At 48.0% G+C, this 15,883-nt stretch overlaps 7 protein-coding genes across 7 annotated transcripts; 2 read left to right on the top strand and 5 right to left on the bottom strand.

The window, feature by feature from the left end:
- Positions 1–363: 363 nt before the first annotated feature.
- Positions 364–1,314, top strand: VE01_05795 (uncharacterized protein; the record flags this gene model as incomplete). The annotated part of the gene is made up of 2 exons (XM_018275254.1): positions 364–1,074; positions 1,123–1,314. 2 exons carry the CDS (start codon positions 364–366, stop codon positions 1,312–1,314), a joined length of 903 nt encoding a protein of 300 aa, XP_018130017.1.
- Positions 1,315–1,579: 265 nt separating this feature from the next.
- Positions 1,580–2,220, bottom strand: VE01_05794 (uncharacterized protein; the record flags this gene model as incomplete). Its single annotated transcript, XM_018275253.1, has 4 exons — positions 1,580–1,750; positions 1,804–1,980; positions 2,037–2,105; positions 2,167–2,220. 4 exons carry the CDS (start codon positions 2,218–2,220, stop codon positions 1,580–1,582), a joined length of 471 nt encoding a protein of 156 aa, XP_018130016.1.
- Positions 2,221–3,240: 1,020 nt separating this feature from the next.
- VE01_05793 (uncharacterized protein) lies at positions 3,241–5,625 on the bottom strand. Its single transcript, XM_059463737.1, has 3 exons — positions 5,349–5,625; positions 5,117–5,270; positions 3,241–5,059 (listed from the first exon to the last, which is right to left on the bottom strand). The coding sequence occupies exons 1-3, from the start codon at positions 5,578–5,580 to the stop codon at positions 3,934–3,936; spliced, it is 1,512 nt and encodes a 503-aa protein (XP_059319671.1). The 5' UTR covers positions 5,581–5,625; the 3' UTR covers positions 3,241–3,933.
- A 531-nt stretch (positions 5,626–6,156) lies between these two features.
- On the bottom strand, positions 6,157–8,068 carry VE01_05792 (uncharacterized protein). The gene is made up of 6 exons (XM_018275251.2): positions 7,907–8,068; positions 7,404–7,836; positions 7,146–7,343; positions 6,943–7,098; positions 6,771–6,893; positions 6,157–6,717 (listed from the first exon to the last, which is right to left on the bottom strand). The coding sequence occupies exons 1-6, from the start codon at positions 7,974–7,976 to the stop codon at positions 6,258–6,260; spliced, it is 1,440 nt and encodes a 479-aa protein (XP_018130018.1). The 5' UTR covers positions 7,977–8,068; the 3' UTR covers positions 6,157–6,257.
- A 492-nt stretch (positions 8,069–8,560) lies between these two features.
- VE01_05791 (uncharacterized protein) lies at positions 8,561–10,722 on the bottom strand. The gene has a single exon (XM_018275250.2). It carries the CDS (start codon positions 9,800–9,802, stop codon positions 8,567–8,569), a length of 1,236 nt encoding a protein of 411 aa, XP_018130021.2. The 5' UTR covers positions 9,803–10,722; the 3' UTR covers positions 8,561–8,566.
- Positions 10,723–10,919: 197 nt separating this feature from the next.
- On the top strand, positions 10,920–12,047 carry VE01_05790 (uncharacterized protein). Its single transcript, XM_018275249.2, has 2 exons — positions 10,920–11,311; positions 11,376–12,047. The coding sequence occupies exons 1-2, from the start codon at positions 11,172–11,174 to the stop codon at positions 11,956–11,958; spliced, it is 723 nt and encodes a 240-aa protein (XP_018130020.1). The 5' UTR covers positions 10,920–11,171; the 3' UTR covers positions 11,959–12,047.
- On the bottom strand, positions 12,045–15,437 carry VE01_05789 (uncharacterized protein). Its single transcript, XM_018275248.2, has one exon. It carries the CDS (start codon positions 15,170–15,172, stop codon positions 12,101–12,103), a length of 3,072 nt encoding a protein of 1,023 aa, XP_018129964.1. The 5' UTR covers positions 15,173–15,437; the 3' UTR covers positions 12,045–12,100.
- Between the last annotated feature and the right edge of the window lie 446 nt (positions 15,438–15,883).

Raw genomic sequence — 15,883 nt, 5'->3', positions numbered from 1 at the left:
TACTTCCTTTGTCTATTTGCGTCTACTATTCCCTGCCGATCTAGTTTTATAGCGAGAGAGAGAAGAGCGGTTTGGTATCAGAGGAGATGCTGGCAGAGAAATGTAGATTAGTGCAAGAAATAATTTGAGCAAGAAAAAAGTTGGAGGGTAAATTGAGAACCGTCATAGACATTGGTAACTACGAAGACTAGATTTTGGGTATAAGGGGGGCTTGTAGGTTCATAGGCGGATTATTCGACACAAAAGAACTAAAAACAAACAAAACATACATCACAGCACCATTCTTCTCATTTACATTCTCCACATCTCCACATCGCCAAGATTCACTACCCATACAAGTCATCAAACTATACATCAATCACAATGGATAGTGGCGACCAAGTCATGCAGTTTTTCGACCGAGAATACAACAAGGCGCTGGCATTATACAACGACGGCGACAAAGAGGAAGAGTGCATCGCTGCAGCGCAAGATCTCCTTCAAAAACCCGACCTCCCAAGATATCACCGCATCATGACCTTGATCCTCCTCAGCGCAGCTTCTACAAACTGGAACGACGCAGAGGATTCCCGACTCGAAGCTGAGAGACTATGGGACCAGACACATCGCCATTATTCCCGGGTTGATGATCCCGACGCGTCCCAGACGCTTACTGAGCTACGAGTCGACCTCGATGTCGTGAAGGAGTTACAGATCGAGGAACTTGAGAAACTTGAGAGGATGTTTGGGGAATATGACGGTGAATACGACGTGGATGACGAGGAAGAGGGAGACGAAGAGGAATATGAAAAGGAGCAAGAGCGTGAGGAGGACGTGGAGATTGATGTGGATGTTGATGCTGCAGCTACTTCTGCTGCTTCTGATGCTTCTGATGCCGCCCCCACCGCTCTCTCCAATGCTGCTTCGGATACAAAGAGTGAGAGGAGCCTTCATGGTACGGAGGGGAATACACCAGATGTGGCTTCATGCGAACACGCCATGGACAAGGTCGAGCTTTCAGCCAGCAACGAGGCAGAGGATGCAACGAACACAAAGAGCGATGAAGGGACAGAAGACCAAAAAGCACCGGCTACGGTACGCATGATCAGAATAATGCACTTGGCAATCAGCTAACATTCACAGACTCAACGCCGAAACAAATTGACGGGAGCATGCGCTTCAAAGCTGGCAAGAAAGGTAGTCTGGCCCATCGTCCCAGCCTCGCCACTCTTCGCGGTCGCGTTACAAGTGGTCAACAGTAACATGCCGATGCTCGGAAGAATGATGGACTGTGTTCATGTCCCGCCTGTCCTCCATAGCACGGGGATTCGGTAGCTTATTCATAGCTCAAGAATTCATTACATTCCATGATTTTGATCCTCGTTCAACAGCCTCCCCTCCCAAACCGCACGACAGTGAGCTTTGATGAGATAGTTAAAATAGACAGCATGGGATGTTTGGATCCTAGATAGACAGGGATAATCCATTGATGCGATTTCAGTGGCGCACAAGATACCAAATAAATTCTTGCCTGTTCTATTTGGTCACTTGTGGATGCATAAAATTAATGCTGCTGTATATTATAGTCGACAACCAGATTCTAAGCACAGCTCCATCCTGGCTTGATTGAGCCAATCGATCCCACGGTGACGGTGTATCCATTCTTGCTAGACTTTACACCTGCAGTCAGGCCGCCCTGGTTGCAATAGACGGAAATTTCATTGATCTCTAGGGCCAGCTTGAGAGCGGTTATCACAACATCCTTCGAATCCTGATGCCAACATTAGTAAGATGACATTTCGAAAATTAGTCGAGGGCACATACGAAGTTGCAAAGGTTGATCCCTATATTGTTATAGCACGTAAAAACGGTACAAGTCTGCTTCAGCATCAAGACATCGTTCGTCTCCACTGAAACCAGCGCAACGAGCTTGTTCACGTCCACAGTCTTCCCAGGACGAAGACTGGGAACCGCTTCAACTGGGTAGCAGAAATGCTTTTCCTACACGCCGTCAATAACTAGCTACAGCTTGGTCGAGAAAGCGCAGCATGACTTACAATGAACTCCTGGCGCGCAAAGATATCACGGGCAGGTAGGGGTTCCACGGAGGGGTACGTGGCGAAGCCCTACAATGAAGAGCGTGGTCAGCAATGGCAATCACGTGTGTACGCGCTGGTGGTGACATACGAGGGCAAGGGGGAGTGCCGAGAGCACAGCGAGGGTGGTGGTGAGGAGCTTCATTTTAGTGTTGTGGATTGGTTTAAACGTCACAGATAATGATGGATATTACGGAGTACCGCACTTTGCGGGGAAGTGTAGTCTTTATAAAGAGCGTAAATATAAATCCTCCTCCTGAACGTGAAGGAGTGGAGTGTCCGCGGAGTGAAATTAATTACAAATGAGGTTGCGGCTGAGGCGTGCAAGGATGCCGGTGGTTGGCTAGATGCGCACCGACCAGCCATGGGAGGATTCCGGATGGAACTCCACAAGAATCCTTCAGGATCGTCAAGCTGAAAACATAACTGCCATGCAAGCGACGTGGGCCGTTGAGATACGACATGGATTTTTATTGTAGAAAAAATGTGCTGGAGGATTCACGCCTTGAAGTTTCCGGAACTGATAAATCTCTGTTGGGGTGAGAGAAGTCAAGCAAAGTAAGCGTGGACCTGTCAGTAATCTAACGGGTAGGCCTCGGCCCGGAATAGGGGCATAAGAGCACGTCCCCCACAGACAGCGTGGAACAGGGGGAATAGAGTCAATTGAAAGGCCAAATTATACAATATAATCTACGTCTACGTGCAGGCGTGACCAAATCATGTGGGATACATATCGGTCTGTCCCAACGCCTCGACAATAACAGATACATTTTTATACAAAAAGCAGCCGCCCACCACAGAACCCTAAATATCCCAGCCGATCTATGGACGGTTCTAGGCTCCTCCCGTAGCATCATCCAACTCCCTAGCTTGATCGCCGAGACTTGAAGGAAGCGGGGAAGCCAGAGCTCGAGCTTTCTTGGTGACATTTACAAGAAATCACATCTAAAGCCGACGTTTTCCCTGTGCGTAAGGCTGGACTCCGTGCATTTCCTCTGTTCCGAAAATAGATTGTAACAGCTAAAACAATCTTAGCGCCCGAGTAAAGTCTTGGCAGGGTTTGGTACGTACGTTTCTGTATACGAGAGGAGGTAATAAATCTACGTATATACCGTTTTGCGGCATTACAATCGCTAGGCCGAATTAAAATAATGATATGCTGGATGTGGTCTGACCTTGAAGTATATTTTGAAATATTTAAAAATTGTATTAAAATCTACAATATGCTACGGAAGTACTGCAGCAGCGACGTACTCTACCTTTCTAGAAATCGCTCTTGCTTACTACTTTCAGTATATTTAAAGCTTGATTCACACATAGCATTTAGAGACTCCGTGCCGTGGATCAAGCAGAATGCCATCCGGACCGATGACTCTTAATAGATCCTAATCACGGCGGGGTTCGGTCACAAAATTACCCCCAAGCGTTGACCAAACTCTGATGTACAAATCCAGCACATGCCCGCGGAGATATCTAGGTAGGATTTCTAGGCATCATAATCCAGGTCGCTAAGATAGTTCACTGCCGTGGCATACCGGTACCATTGGTTGATAGATGCACGTAAGAACATCCAGCACGGCAAGATGTGTAGGCGACGTTGCATCCAAGGAAGTGCCGCTGGTGCGTCGTATATCATATCGGGTAGAATATAGTATTTCCAATGCAGCATGAGCGGTGTGTCTGCACACCGAATAATGGAAGGATCGTTTTCTTTCACAACACATTCGCAGGATCGATGCCCAATGACTTGGCGGAGGAGTAGCTCGGGTAGTCTAGGCTTCGTAACCGCTCGCTGTTCATCTCGAAGACCTGCTGCTGTCTCATGACATACTGATAGCTAAGCCGAGGCCTAATGACTTCACGGCGCCTCATGAATCCTCGAGCCATCTCTCATTTGCGGAGGCTGGCCGTTAGACACAAAGACTTGTTGGAGATAGGCCTGGTTAGCAGGACGAGAATCAAGTTCCGGTTGAGCCAGCTGCTGTTGCGGAGTGGTAGATTGGTTTTGATAAAGCTCAAATGGGGATGTCCCTTGACCATAGCTTGGTTGATTGCCATGCAGCTCAGGTGTAGCGGGTTGCTGTAGCGGAATGATTGATTGGCTTTGGGGAAGCTCGGATGGGGATACGCCTTGGCTATAGTTTGGCAGATTTTCATTAATCCCGGATGCAGTGGGTTGCGGGGGTGAAGGCGTATGTCCATTTGACTGAATATGAGAAACAACCCCCTGGTTAAAGCCCTGCGGATTAATGAGACGCGAATCGAGCTCGGGATTAGCAGGATGCTGTGGCGGGGGCGTATGCTGATTTAGCTGAATATGGGAAACTGCCCTCTGGTGGAATCCTTGTGGGTTGACAATATTCAGGTTAAGCTCGGGGTTTACAGGTTGCTGTGGCGGAAAGCCATCCTGGTTTGGATTCGTTTGAGGGACAAATCCTCCCTCGGGATTATGCGGCGGAGGATATTGCTGCATAGGAGGATATTGATTAACCTGACGATTGCCGAACCCGTTTTGTGGTGGCTGATGTTGGGGCGGAGCGAGGTTTTGGTTTTTTCGTCTCGAGTAGATGACCAAGAACAACACAATGCCGACGATGAGAGCAATTAAAAAGACGCCTCCAATCACTCCACCCACTATAGCACCCACTGGAGCGGATTTAGAAGATGCTTCCTTATTGGGAGTTGTGGAAGGGTCTAGTAAGGGGCTTGTGGGAGTTGAGGCGGACGAATCCGTGGACTCAGTGGATGAAGGCAAGGAGTACGAGCTTGTCTCTATTGTCCTCGACTCACTTGGATAGTCACTTGGATATTGAACTCCTATAGATATCCCCCTTTTTCCGGTGTATATAGGAAAGGCAATTGGATCGGCCATGCCGTCCGGGGTCGTTTGCAAGATATGACTTATTCCTGATTCCGTCCCGCATCCATATGCGAAATAGTCTGAGCCGTAAAAATACGTCTCACAAAATGAGGCTGTTGACGAACTAAACCATTCCTTAAATCAGCACACTTCCAATGAGAGATGGGAACAGTAAACATACCATTCGAGCACACTGCCAGAACAAGTAGTGCAGGGCCCTGCGCTTAATTGTGCACCATCAACACAAGTCGTCTGGAATGGTACCCCATTTCCAACTATGTTCACGTCGGAATTAAAAAAACAAGTTGCAAACGCATCATTGTACTGCCAGGCAACTATCGATATCCAAAGTCAGTGACTATAGAGGGGCCATTTGGAAGCCTTAAATTTATGTCCCAAGCGGATGCACTTACCAGCGCTTGTGCCTGAGAACCATCCACAAATACGACGCGGGGTGGAGTAGAGTCCCGCTCTCCGTTCCAACTTATAACCATTATTACTGCAAGGAGTCTCCGTTGGCGTTGGGATAGGGGTTGCATTGTGGCCCAACCCAGAGGTAGAAGTTGTCCGCGTCGCAAGCACACTTTGAAGCGACATATCTGCGTTGGAGAAGGCTAATGCCAGGGATAATAGTAGATGTCGCATCTTGCTTTAAATTGAAGCTGCTGGTGAGATGTAAACACACTGATGAATGAAGGGCATCGAAGCTTGTCTATGTGAAAACCCCCACGCATATTATATAAGCTACAGGAACTTCTCCACATTAGTCTCACCTAAATCCTTCCCATTGAATTATCACAGCCCCACGAATCATTATCTAGGTTATCTCAATGTAGGGGATATCATGCAATATAATTGGTTAAAGGCGCAATTAAATTTGAGACACGGGGGAAATATCAACCGCTGCTTACCCTAGTTTATGAAGATCTTCGATCTTCGTCTTTGATTAGTCTAGCGGCAAGCTTAAGTTGTAGCGAAGCTTGACACTTGCCAATGTGAGACTGTCAGGTCAATGCGGGGGTTGTGGCGCATATCTCTTGGGTTTGGTCCCAGGCTTTTTTTGGCAGCTTGGCATTGCGGGGATTGGCATTGCGGGGATTGGCATTGCGGGGATTGGCATTGTGTCTCTCTATCTGCAAGCGCAAAAGGGATCGCGTTAGATAGCTTCGATAGTATTGAAAGCGAACAATGTCGAGTACCACGTTTTTAATTCCGTCAAGCCATTAACATTATATTAGTCTATCTTCGACACCAGTGACTCGGCAAAATATCCATGGTAGCTTCGATACTTCGAACCTATATACGCCAACAAAGTCACCATATTATACACCATTTCTCCTTTCTAACGGTTGTGTACTAGCCACGCTTTCAGAGCCCTGTACACTTCCAGGACCATTGACACTCCCCCCATCTTCTCGCGGGGATTGATTCACACTTCCCCCATCTTCTCGCGGGGAGTACTTTGGAAGTGCCTCTAATGCGATGTCATACTCTGGGGGTGGCGCCGCGTCTCGCCTCCAAATAGCCTTCTTTCTTTTTTGTATGTATAACAAGACAAGTGTGATGATAATCACGAGTGGGATGACAATGCTAATCGCTACTATCGCGGCCTTCGGAAAAGTTTTCTTCGGCGGCGGGGCTTTCTGCCCAGTGCATTTGAACTTGTCATCTGGGATCGAATGATTGGCACCTTCCCACGCAGCAATGGCAGGAGAACAATCAAGAACCTCTTTACTATTGATGTTTACTTCGCCAACATGCTCAAGTGATGACAATGATAGTCTGTGTAGGTAAGTAAGCAACAAGAAATATAAAAAGGACAAGACTATTATTACCCAGTGATATTCCCAGACAATGCCAGCGTATCCGTTGTCACTAACGGAGTAATGTTGACGCTTAAAGGAGCAGACGCATCGACCTTGAGGGAGCCGGTGCTAAGAAGCTTCGGGAAGGAAAAGCTGCAAAACTTAGCATGATGAACAAGTGAGGGGCTGGGATGCAAGTAACCTTCCAATTTCTCCAGAAAGAGAAATGAATGATGACTCTGAAAGATTAGGTAGGGTAATATTCAATGGATGCGTGCTTGCTGATATAGACACCCCATGTTTCATGTCTTCTTTTCCGTAGTCCATAGTTATTACAGAAAGTTGTGGCAAATTTATGCTATGACATGTGTTAGTACGTGATTGTAATGACTATGGTATTTATACCTTGATATATTTCCCTTGATTTCAAGTGATGAAGCGTTCTGCAGTGCAGGAAAGCCGACATCCAAAAAAGGGTAGCTGCTTTGAGGGTAGCTTCTTTTATAATCATGCACGTAGTTGACCTCATTCCATACGCTATGCTCATTGTCGTTAGCTACGTGCAAGGTACCACCGACTTCTGCTAGAATCGGAAAGTTGATACTAAAGCAAAATTAGAAATGGGCTTGCGTTTTAACATATTAAGGCGTGCTCAGTACTTACGTCCCAATGTAGCCAGAGAGTCTCAAATCTGCAGGCGCGACCTTCAATGACGGAAAGTCTACAGATGCAGATTCTCCAATCCCCTCGAGTTCAATACCAGAAGTAACATTGGATAGATTTGGAAACGATATTTTTGCGAGCTTTGGAGAATATGTGAGGGACACGTAGCCTATAGATGTGAGATGTTCAGCATCGACAGATGTAAGCGAGTCCGTGATATTGCCGGTTGTATAATCGTATTCTGTCCTGATCCCTTCGCTAATGGACGTAATAAAGGGGAGGGAGAAGGGTCCTGTGTAATTGACCCCAATAATAAGGATACCAATAATCGAAGTGCAGCCCTCAACCGCTTTGTTCAGTTCTGCTTGGCTTGAGACGGTGAATGACTCGTATATATATTCGGGATCTACGTAGCAGGGGATAGCCAAGGTGTCTGGGGAAGGTATTAGCAAATGAACTGGCAATGGGGATATTGGGAAGAAGCCATGGGATGCTGTGCGTACTGGAAGCAAAGACCGTTAGGGATAAGAGAAAGCTTAAACCCATAGGCGTGACGTTGCGGGAGAACATCATTCTTGCTGCGACACCATAACGAAGATCTTTGGCTCTGATCGTCGTCGTCGTCGTTGAGGTAAAGAGCGAGGTAAGCGCGGAGTAAATTCACGAAGGCCGCTTATTTCCCAGATAGGCAGATCGCGACGATGTTATATTTTGGGGTGTTGGCGGATCGCCGCGCCGTCTTCCCCAGTATAAGCTAGTGCATAGTGGCGGCTGTCAAGCTGAAATAGGGGTTGACGTTGATTGTCCGCCAATCACTCTTTCTCGCCGGGGTTAATGTGACCTAAATGACGTTAGTGGCTGAGGCTGAGAAGGTTGCAGGGGCGGAAGAGAGCATAACCTTGACGAAGGCCTCCGAAAGTTAAGATTACATATTACCATGCATAAAGGGTATATTCTATAGAACGCCGCCCAGCTGTCATTACGTTTATTTTCTTGCACCCTGGCTAATTATTGAAATTTAACCCCCACAATGTATATAGCGGTGCAAGTGTGAGTTCGCATCACCGCATGTTTTAGGCTACGGCATGCTGCTACTGTAGGCCTACAAGAGCTCTTTATCAGGGTACATAAAATTAAAAAGGTGTCCTAGAATGAATAGCGCTTTATACAATTCCAATGCTGCTCGTCTCGACTCTAGAAAAGGCGCTAGACTGGATTTCCGCGTACCCACACCGTTGAAAAATGCCATCTTCAACAAGAGGCTTTAGCAATATACAGTACGAAAGTAAGACTTGCTCTCTGCCATTTACTATTTGGCCGTCAGCCAGGAGAGGGTGTTGGCGGTAAAACATCGCCGCATGAAGTTTCAATGGATGTAGCGGATCTGACATTTGTACCAGAGAGTCGTCGTCCATTGCTGCGGTTCCAATTACCAACCCTTTATTCCCAACATCGCGGACCTCTGCATTTGGCTCCTGTCTTAGATGGTCGTAAGGGTATTCTTCATTCTCTTCGATCTTGGCGCTAGCTAAAAGTGCTACCAACATAACGGGGCAGCGGCAGGAAAATCGTCCACTTTGGTATGTACCATGAGGGCCTTCCGAATCAGTAAGAGAGATCGTGTCGCATGTGGTTTCCAAGCTCCCGCGAAGCGGACGGCCCCATTTTGTACTCGGGATATAAAATGTAAGTTCCCCGTCCATCGATGCCCATGACCATGAAGGGGCTTGAAGTCTCGTTATAGGCGCGGCTGCGTGAACGCTCCAAAGCAGCCCAGCAGCTAGGTCCTTATTCCACAAGCCCCATACAAATACGTCGCTAATAATTCCCAGAAACAACTGGGCGAGGCCCAAAATGGCCTTCAGCCTGTCCTCCGGAAAAGTAAGCTTACGGCAGCTATAGGCGGACACAAGGTCATACCAGACGGTATATTCAGTGTACCCAACGCCCGTCCCGACCATATCACGGCTGGAAGGGATTCCTTGATTTTTTCTACCTATGGCCGCAATCATCTCTCGAGCATCGTCTAACATACGAGAAGTATAAGAGATGCGCTTGAAATCTGTTCTCTCATTCCAGATAGAAGTTCGGCATTCCCAGTGCAGTTGAGACTTGCCGAAATAAAGCATTCTAGGAGCCAGAACTCGCTCTTGTAGTGTCCAACCTCGGGGGCTGAGCACGCCATGGATCACATCAGAGTCGAAAGTGCTAAGCCGACGACTGCTTATTGTGAACTGTGAAATCTGCTCCCCGCTTGGACCTCGGAATGGCAGTACTGCCTCCTTGGAAACTTGCTTGATCGGATAAAGCCCAGAGTTTGAGTGTCCGGCACGGTCTGCTGCTAACATGATCGTACAATTCTGATATATGTCCTTCATGTGCGAGCACTCTCGTTGCATTTCGAGAGGAGCATCCTGAACAATACATAGAGCATGAATCCATATATATCGAAATCCTAGTCGTTTTGTGATATTAATAGCATCTCTAAAGCATTGACCGAGTTCTTCGAGTGGCAGGCGCTTTTGGTGTGCACATAGGGACTGCTGCGTAGTCTTCACTGTGTTATCTTTCCACCGGTGACTCAGCGTCAAGTATTTTTTGCATGTGCCTTTAATTTTTGATTGAACTAATCGAATGGGGCCTTCTTTGGGATTGACATCGATAAGATGGGAGGGAAAATCGCTCTTGTGGACTGCAGATAAGTTTGAATACTCGGAGCACTCTGGATGCTTTTTGCATTCGTCAAACCATCCAAATACCACGGCAGGGTCTAGTATTGGTTTTACCGGCCGGCCAACAATGTAATCGAAGGTGGCAGGGTTATCTAAGTTGCAAGTAGCATTTAATAAAGATAGCTGATAGAATTATGACACTACTCACCTGAAAAAACATCCAGACATCTACGGAAGTAATTAGGGTCTGCTTTTCCCTGTACATTATCTAGTCCTTGTATATTCCACAGGTCGTCGAAGTAGAATATTAAGGAGTCTATGTTTATAGGACTGTCTACAACCGTCCTTGCATATTTGTACCCGTTGACAGTCACAACAAGTAGTGGCGCACTCGGCGCAAGCAATGTAGGCAGCGGAAGCCCTGCAACAGGCGGGGTTGGTAGGCTTTCGAGAATGATCTCGCAGCTTAGGCAGTTCTCGGCAGAGAATACAAGTTCAAGGAAGCTTGGTTTGTGTAATCGGGACGATTTTGTAGTCTATAGACCAATGAGGTCGATAAACCCGCAATCTATGCAAGCAGGCATGTTGTCTACATCGACTATTGAGTTAACTGCTGGAGAACCGGCTCCGCCGATAGTAGTAAAGAGCTTAAATATTTTAAAAGCTGAAGAGCCATGTATAACAGGGCGGCGTTATCGGCAGCCTAAACCCGTGGTTCATGCATTACAGTCTTGGCAATTGGTCGTCTCCTGTAAGCTGTTTGGTTGGCTACAATATAACCCTGGTTCCTGCACTCAGCTGTGATATTCCTGTTCGGGCACCGCGTCTTCTTCAGCCCAATACACACGATTTTACACAGATTCTCTATCTGATAGGCAAAGGAAATGGTGCTAGTTGTAAACTCAGCCAGCCTCAATTACATCTAGAGTACAGATGAGGTTTCCCAATTCGACGTTACCCATGTGCAATGTCGCACCGGCTAGGCCCTGTATCAGGCAATCGTGTAGTATATAAATACCTCATACCCGCTGTCAATTCTTCTCTGCGTTAAAAGGACTTCCTCTATATCCTTTATCCTTTATTGTCCATCATAACTATGGCCGACCAGGTTAATTCAAGCCTCATGGCGACGCACAATAGTCTTCCGGGGCTCTCGTATGGATCAACAGTCCAGCTCAAACCAGTTCCAAAGTCAGAGTACCACCTACACGGATACGAGCTCCCATTGCCTACTACGTGAGTGTCCATCAATGACCTTAAACTCACAACACAAACTCATAGCTAAATATGAATACTGTAGTAGCGGCCCTTCGGTATCTTCCTCAATGAAGAGCTTGGCTAGCCCTCTTCAGCTCGGCCGGGGCGATGCAGAGACTAAACAATATGTCATCAAAGCAAACTGCTGGGGCATCACTCTGGCACGTCATTTCGAAGCCCAGCTCGGCTTTATCACCTTGAAATTGGAGGGTGCTATGGAGCACAGTGGGCACCCAGAGATGGATGATACCCCGCATCCGACGTCGAACAGCGATGTGACAGAGTTCAACTTCTGGGCTATCGACGACAAGAGTATTAATCTTCACCTCTCTTTTCGACGAGGCGATGGTAAGTTACACATTGCTCAATGGTTCAGCGGCAAGTGGCACGAATGGGGAGCTATTAGGTTCCACGACTTGTTCGGTTGTGGGGATGGTATCCCCGTCGATGAGGAGATTCGGATATCGTGGAATGAAAAGGCGCAGATTTATAATCTCGATACAGGTCGGGATATTTGGCACCTGGATATGCAGCCCCTCGCGGCTACTTACTATGTGAATTACAAGACGCATCCCAATCGGATTTGGAAGGCAAGCTTGGACATGGATTATAAGTATGAGATTTAGGCTCTAGGTAATGCGCGACTGCGGTGGCTGACGGATAACTATGCGAGCTATCGCTTTGGGCTCGGGGCTTGCTTGATCTTTAAATAGTCTTTATAGTGATAGTATTGCAATTTAGTGCTACTGCTCCTGCCTCTTACTCTCTCTACCACGTTCCCTTCTTCTCGCTTTCTGCTTCCTCCTTCAAACTTGCCAACTTATCCCTTACACTCGCCGTCTCAAAATCATCCAGACCTAGCCTCTTTATATGTGCATCAAGAACCCCCTCAAACAGCCGCCGTGCCTCTCCCACTCTATCCCGAGCTTCGCATATTTGAGCCAGCATAAGCACACAGTCCAACGTATCTGGATGATCGCGCCCCAGATTTTTATCCCCCCTCGTCACAGCTTTCCTGAAAACTCTCTCGCAGGCCGCATATTGATTCCCTTTCCATCCCACTTCGCCCCCCTCTTCAACCGCATCACAGCTCCTCATACACAACTCCTCCACCTCATCCCGCTGACCAGTCTCCCACAAGCAATACCCCAGCATCTCCACCGCCCTCACAGTCGCATCATTCTTTACCCCTAAATACCGCTGCCGCCCCAACACCACAATCCGCAGCTTCGGCTCCGCCTCCGCCACTCTCCCCCGTTGCACAAACAACATGCCCAGCGCCAACTCCGCCCTTAGAATATCCGGGTGCCTGGCCCCTAACGCCTTCCCACCCGCCTCCACAACCCGCAGTAGCCACTTTTCTGCTTCCTCCGCTTTTCCCATATTCCGACACAAAATCCCAAGGTGGATCATCGCATTCAGCGTATCAGGGTGCTCGGGTCCGAGTAATTCCGTCGTTATACTCACAGCACGGAGTAGTATCTCAAGCGCTGGCACATACTGGCATTGAGCTCGGTAGTTGTTGGCGAGCGCGACACCGGTGCGTAGCGTCGAGACATGCTTCTCTCCCAGTGCTGCCACTTTCCCCGCCAGCGCCTGGCGATACAGCGCAAAGGCGCCTTCGTGCTCGCCCATGCTACGGAGGACACCAGCCAGCTTCTCTTGCGCGGCGTAGATGCGCAAGTCTTTGGCAGGGAGGTGCTCCTGGTAGATATCCAGCGCGGAGGAGAAGAGTTTGCGCGCATCAGCGTTACGGCCACGCTTGTAGTATGTCTCAGCGAGGTTCATGGCTGCGGCGGCGACGTTAGGGTTTTGTGCATCAACGAGCTCGGTGTACCCCTTATAACAGCGCTCGGCCATCTCAGTAGCTTCCTCATATCGACCCTGGCTAAAATAGACCTGGGAAAGCTTCAGAAGCGTTTCGAGACTTGTGCGGGAGTCGAGGTCAATAAGGTTCTGAGATTCTGTGGCGGTGTCGTTATCGAGGATGCGCTTGAGCAGTTCTTCGGCTTCTTTGAAGCGTCCGGAGGTATCGTAGAATGTGGCAAAGGTGTGTGAGACGGGGCGTAAAGCGCCGTAGCCTAGTTGGTTTCCTTTGGATAGATATTGAGAATCAGCCATCATGACTGCGTCGAGATGGGATAGGATTTCTCGGCGTTTGGCAAGGGTTATGGTCCCCTCGAGATTAAGGGTGACATAAGACATTAGTATCTGTGTCGCTTCATGGAGGTATTCTCGGCGCTCTTCTGCACTTATTCTCAGTTGGATCCAATCCCTAATCAAAGGATGGATAGAGAACTCGGATTCATTGCTCTCAGCTCGTGGCTGCTGTAGAAGCGACAGTTTGAGTAGACTTGCAATAACATCTCCATATGTAAATGAGTCCCATTCTCCATCCGTCACAAAATCCTCCATCCAGGTTGGCGGGAATGGACAAGACTTATAATATGCCGAAAATAGGTCTTCCGAAACCTTCAAAATATTGAAGAACGCAAAGAGTGTCAGTATATGGGTAATACTTTCCGTCTGAACACCCTCCTGCTTGATCTGTCGAAAGTCCATTTCCCACGTAGTGAACGCATTTAATGAGGTTTCGTCACCCTCTTCTCCATGTGTCCGTCTATATTCCCACAGCTGAGGGGTATGCTTCATGATCATCGCCTTCCTCTTCGAGTAATGCTCAAGAAACGACCCCAAAGGCAGATTCCTCGACGTCACATACGCAGCCGCCTGATCGATAGCCAGAGGCAAACAACCCAGCATCTTGACAATAGCATCAGCGTATTCAACATTTTGCTCCGTTCTCTCCTTGCCGGTTCTCGTAAATAGCAGCTCTCTCGCCTCCTCTTCCTCCATCCCATGCAGATGTACTGCTGTGTGCGAAACATGTTTTGAATCCGCATGCCGGCTCGTCAGCAGTATAGCGCCATTCTTGCTCCGCGGGAAGAAATCGGAAATATTCTTCATTTCCCCTGGTTGGTCGAAGTTGTCGAATACGAGCAGCCAGCTCGCTTTCCATTCCTCGAGCGTCTCGTCGATGAAGGCTGAGAGCGAGTTGGCATTCTTAAATGTGCGGCGCCCTTTGCCGGCTGTGATTTGCTCGGTGATAGTCTCGAAACTGCGATGCAGCGTTGTGAGATTTGTAGCATCAACCCATAGGATGACCTCGAAGCGGCGTGCAGTTGAGGTCTTGCGACAGAACTCAAGTGCGAGTTGGGATTTGCCTTGCCCTCCCATACCTATAACGGCAACAACATTAGGTCGGGAGTCTGTGGTTTCCACAGAGAAGCCATCTTCGATCGAGCGAAGGAGCTTCTCGCGAGCGATAAAACGTGAGACTTGCGTTGAGGGGAAATGGTAGAAAGTATCGAAAGCAGGGGCTTTGGAGGCTCCCTTTGTAACTGCCTGAACCACAGATCTCTGGCTAATATGCAGCATCAGCGACGTCTTATACGTCTCCAAGATCCGCTGGTAGTTTGTGAATTTCTTGTCTGCCCTGAGACTCTGCATCGCCTTCCTCGCTCGTACCATCGAAGAATCTCGGGGAGTTGGTAGTATTTCGCGACATAATTTATCCAGGCTGGAGAGCGTCACATGGCATCCATCAATCACTGCAAAGATAGACTGCGACACCTGAGGGCCTTTCTTGATCTCATCTTCCCGTAGCTCCTGGCATATCTCTGTGATGAGAGGAATGTGGACGCTAATTTCTCGTAGCCCCTGTGGGATATCCTTGGTTGTGTCGCTGTACTCTTTGATCCGGGATACCACTTTGCCTCCTACATCTATCAGCTGGATGATGCTGCTTGCGATCGCAACGCCTGCTATAACCTCCGCCATCCGGCGGGCGCTGGCAGAGTCTGTATGTCTCTGCCTCGGTAATTATTTCTTTGATAGGATTATTATTTGGCGATACCGCACCTCGTCGCTGTTAGACTTCACATTCGAAAGAAACTAATTTTCAGATATGAAATCTGTTCGACATAAGGCTCATAATATAACCGTGGCTGAGGCCGACATTCACAGGTACGCGTGGAGCCGCCCTCCATCGTTTCGGAGTCAACCCCGCAGTCGATGCTTCACTGGAGCGAGGCTGAGGAATCAGTCCCATGCCATAATGTGAGGCTTTCCAGGGGTCTGGAGATAGAGCCAAGGCCTGCGATTCGCTGACTTGGCGGGTTATATTAAGGCGGAGTATTCGGGCAAGGATGATATGGCCGGGGGTGGAGTTCTGCCTGGTTTGACAGCCTTGCAACATCAATGATGGCCTCCAAATGAGATTGATATCAAAATGCGATTAGAGAAACTTGATAAAGTATAGACTCTGCGGGTTTTATTATAAGCCTATACAGCAGAGTATTTTTCCTGTTATATGATTATAATTCAAGTTATAGCTTCACGACTCCTGTGCATTTTGTCACTTCGACACCATCCGATAGTTTCAGGTTAGCGCCGTAAGAAAGCAAAATGGGAATGAATGTAACGATAGAAATACCATCATATTAGACATCTCATATCCTCGAATCGTTGGACTCTCATAATATGTCTACA

The sequence above is a fragment of the Pseudogymnoascus verrucosus genome (genome assembly GCF_001662655.1).
Source record: "Pseudogymnoascus verrucosus strain UAMH 10579 unplaced genomic scaffold scaffold_24, whole genome shotgun sequence".
NCBI classification, from domain to species: Eukaryota; Fungi; Ascomycota; class Leotiomycetes; order Thelebolales; family Thelebolaceae; genus Pseudogymnoascus; species Pseudogymnoascus verrucosus.
Note: the sequence above shows the minus strand (reverse complement) of the source record. Positions and strands in the feature narration are given on the sequence as shown.

Excerpts from the sequence above, each read along its gene's own strand:
- VE01_05793 (XM_059463737.1), bottom strand. The coding sequence starts at position 5,580 with ATGCGACATCTACTATTATCCCTGGCATTAGCCTTCTCCAACGCAGAT. Across the intron at positions 5,271-5,348 it reads GTTCTCAGGCACAAGCGCTG|TTGCCTGGCAGTACAATGAT; the intron begins GTAAGTGCATCC and ends GGATATCGATAG. Across the intron at positions 5,060-5,116 it reads TCTGGCAGTGTGCTCGAATG|TTCGTCAACAGCCTCATTTT; the intron begins GTATGTTTACTG and ends GGAATGGTTTAG.
- VE01_05792 (XM_018275251.2), bottom strand. The coding sequence starts at position 7,976 with ATGATGTTCTCCCGCAACGTCACGCCTATGGGTTTAAGCTTTCTCTTA. Across the intron at positions 7,837-7,906 it reads CCTAACGGTCTTTGCTTCCA|ACACCTTGGCTATCCCCTGC; the intron begins GTACGCACAGCA and ends TACCTTCCCCAG. Across the intron at positions 7,344-7,403 it reads CTCTCTGGCTACATTGGGAC|TATCAACTTTCCGATTCTAG; the intron begins GTAAGTACTGAG and ends ATTTTGCTTTAG.
- VE01_05791 (XM_018275250.2), bottom strand. The coding sequence starts at position 9,802 with ATGCAACGAGAGTGCTCGCACATGAAGGACATATATCAGAATTGTACG.
- VE01_05790 (XM_018275249.2), top strand. The coding sequence starts at position 11,172 with ATGGCCGACCAGGTTAATTCAAGCCTCATGGCGACGCACAATAGTCTT. Across the intron at positions 11,312-11,375 it reads GAGCTCCCATTGCCTACTAC|TAGCGGCCCTTCGGTATCTT; the intron begins GTGAGTGTCCAT and ends TGAATACTGTAG.
- VE01_05789 (XM_018275248.2), bottom strand. The coding sequence starts at position 15,172 with ATGGCGGAGGTTATAGCAGGCGTTGCGATCGCAAGCAGCATCATCCAG.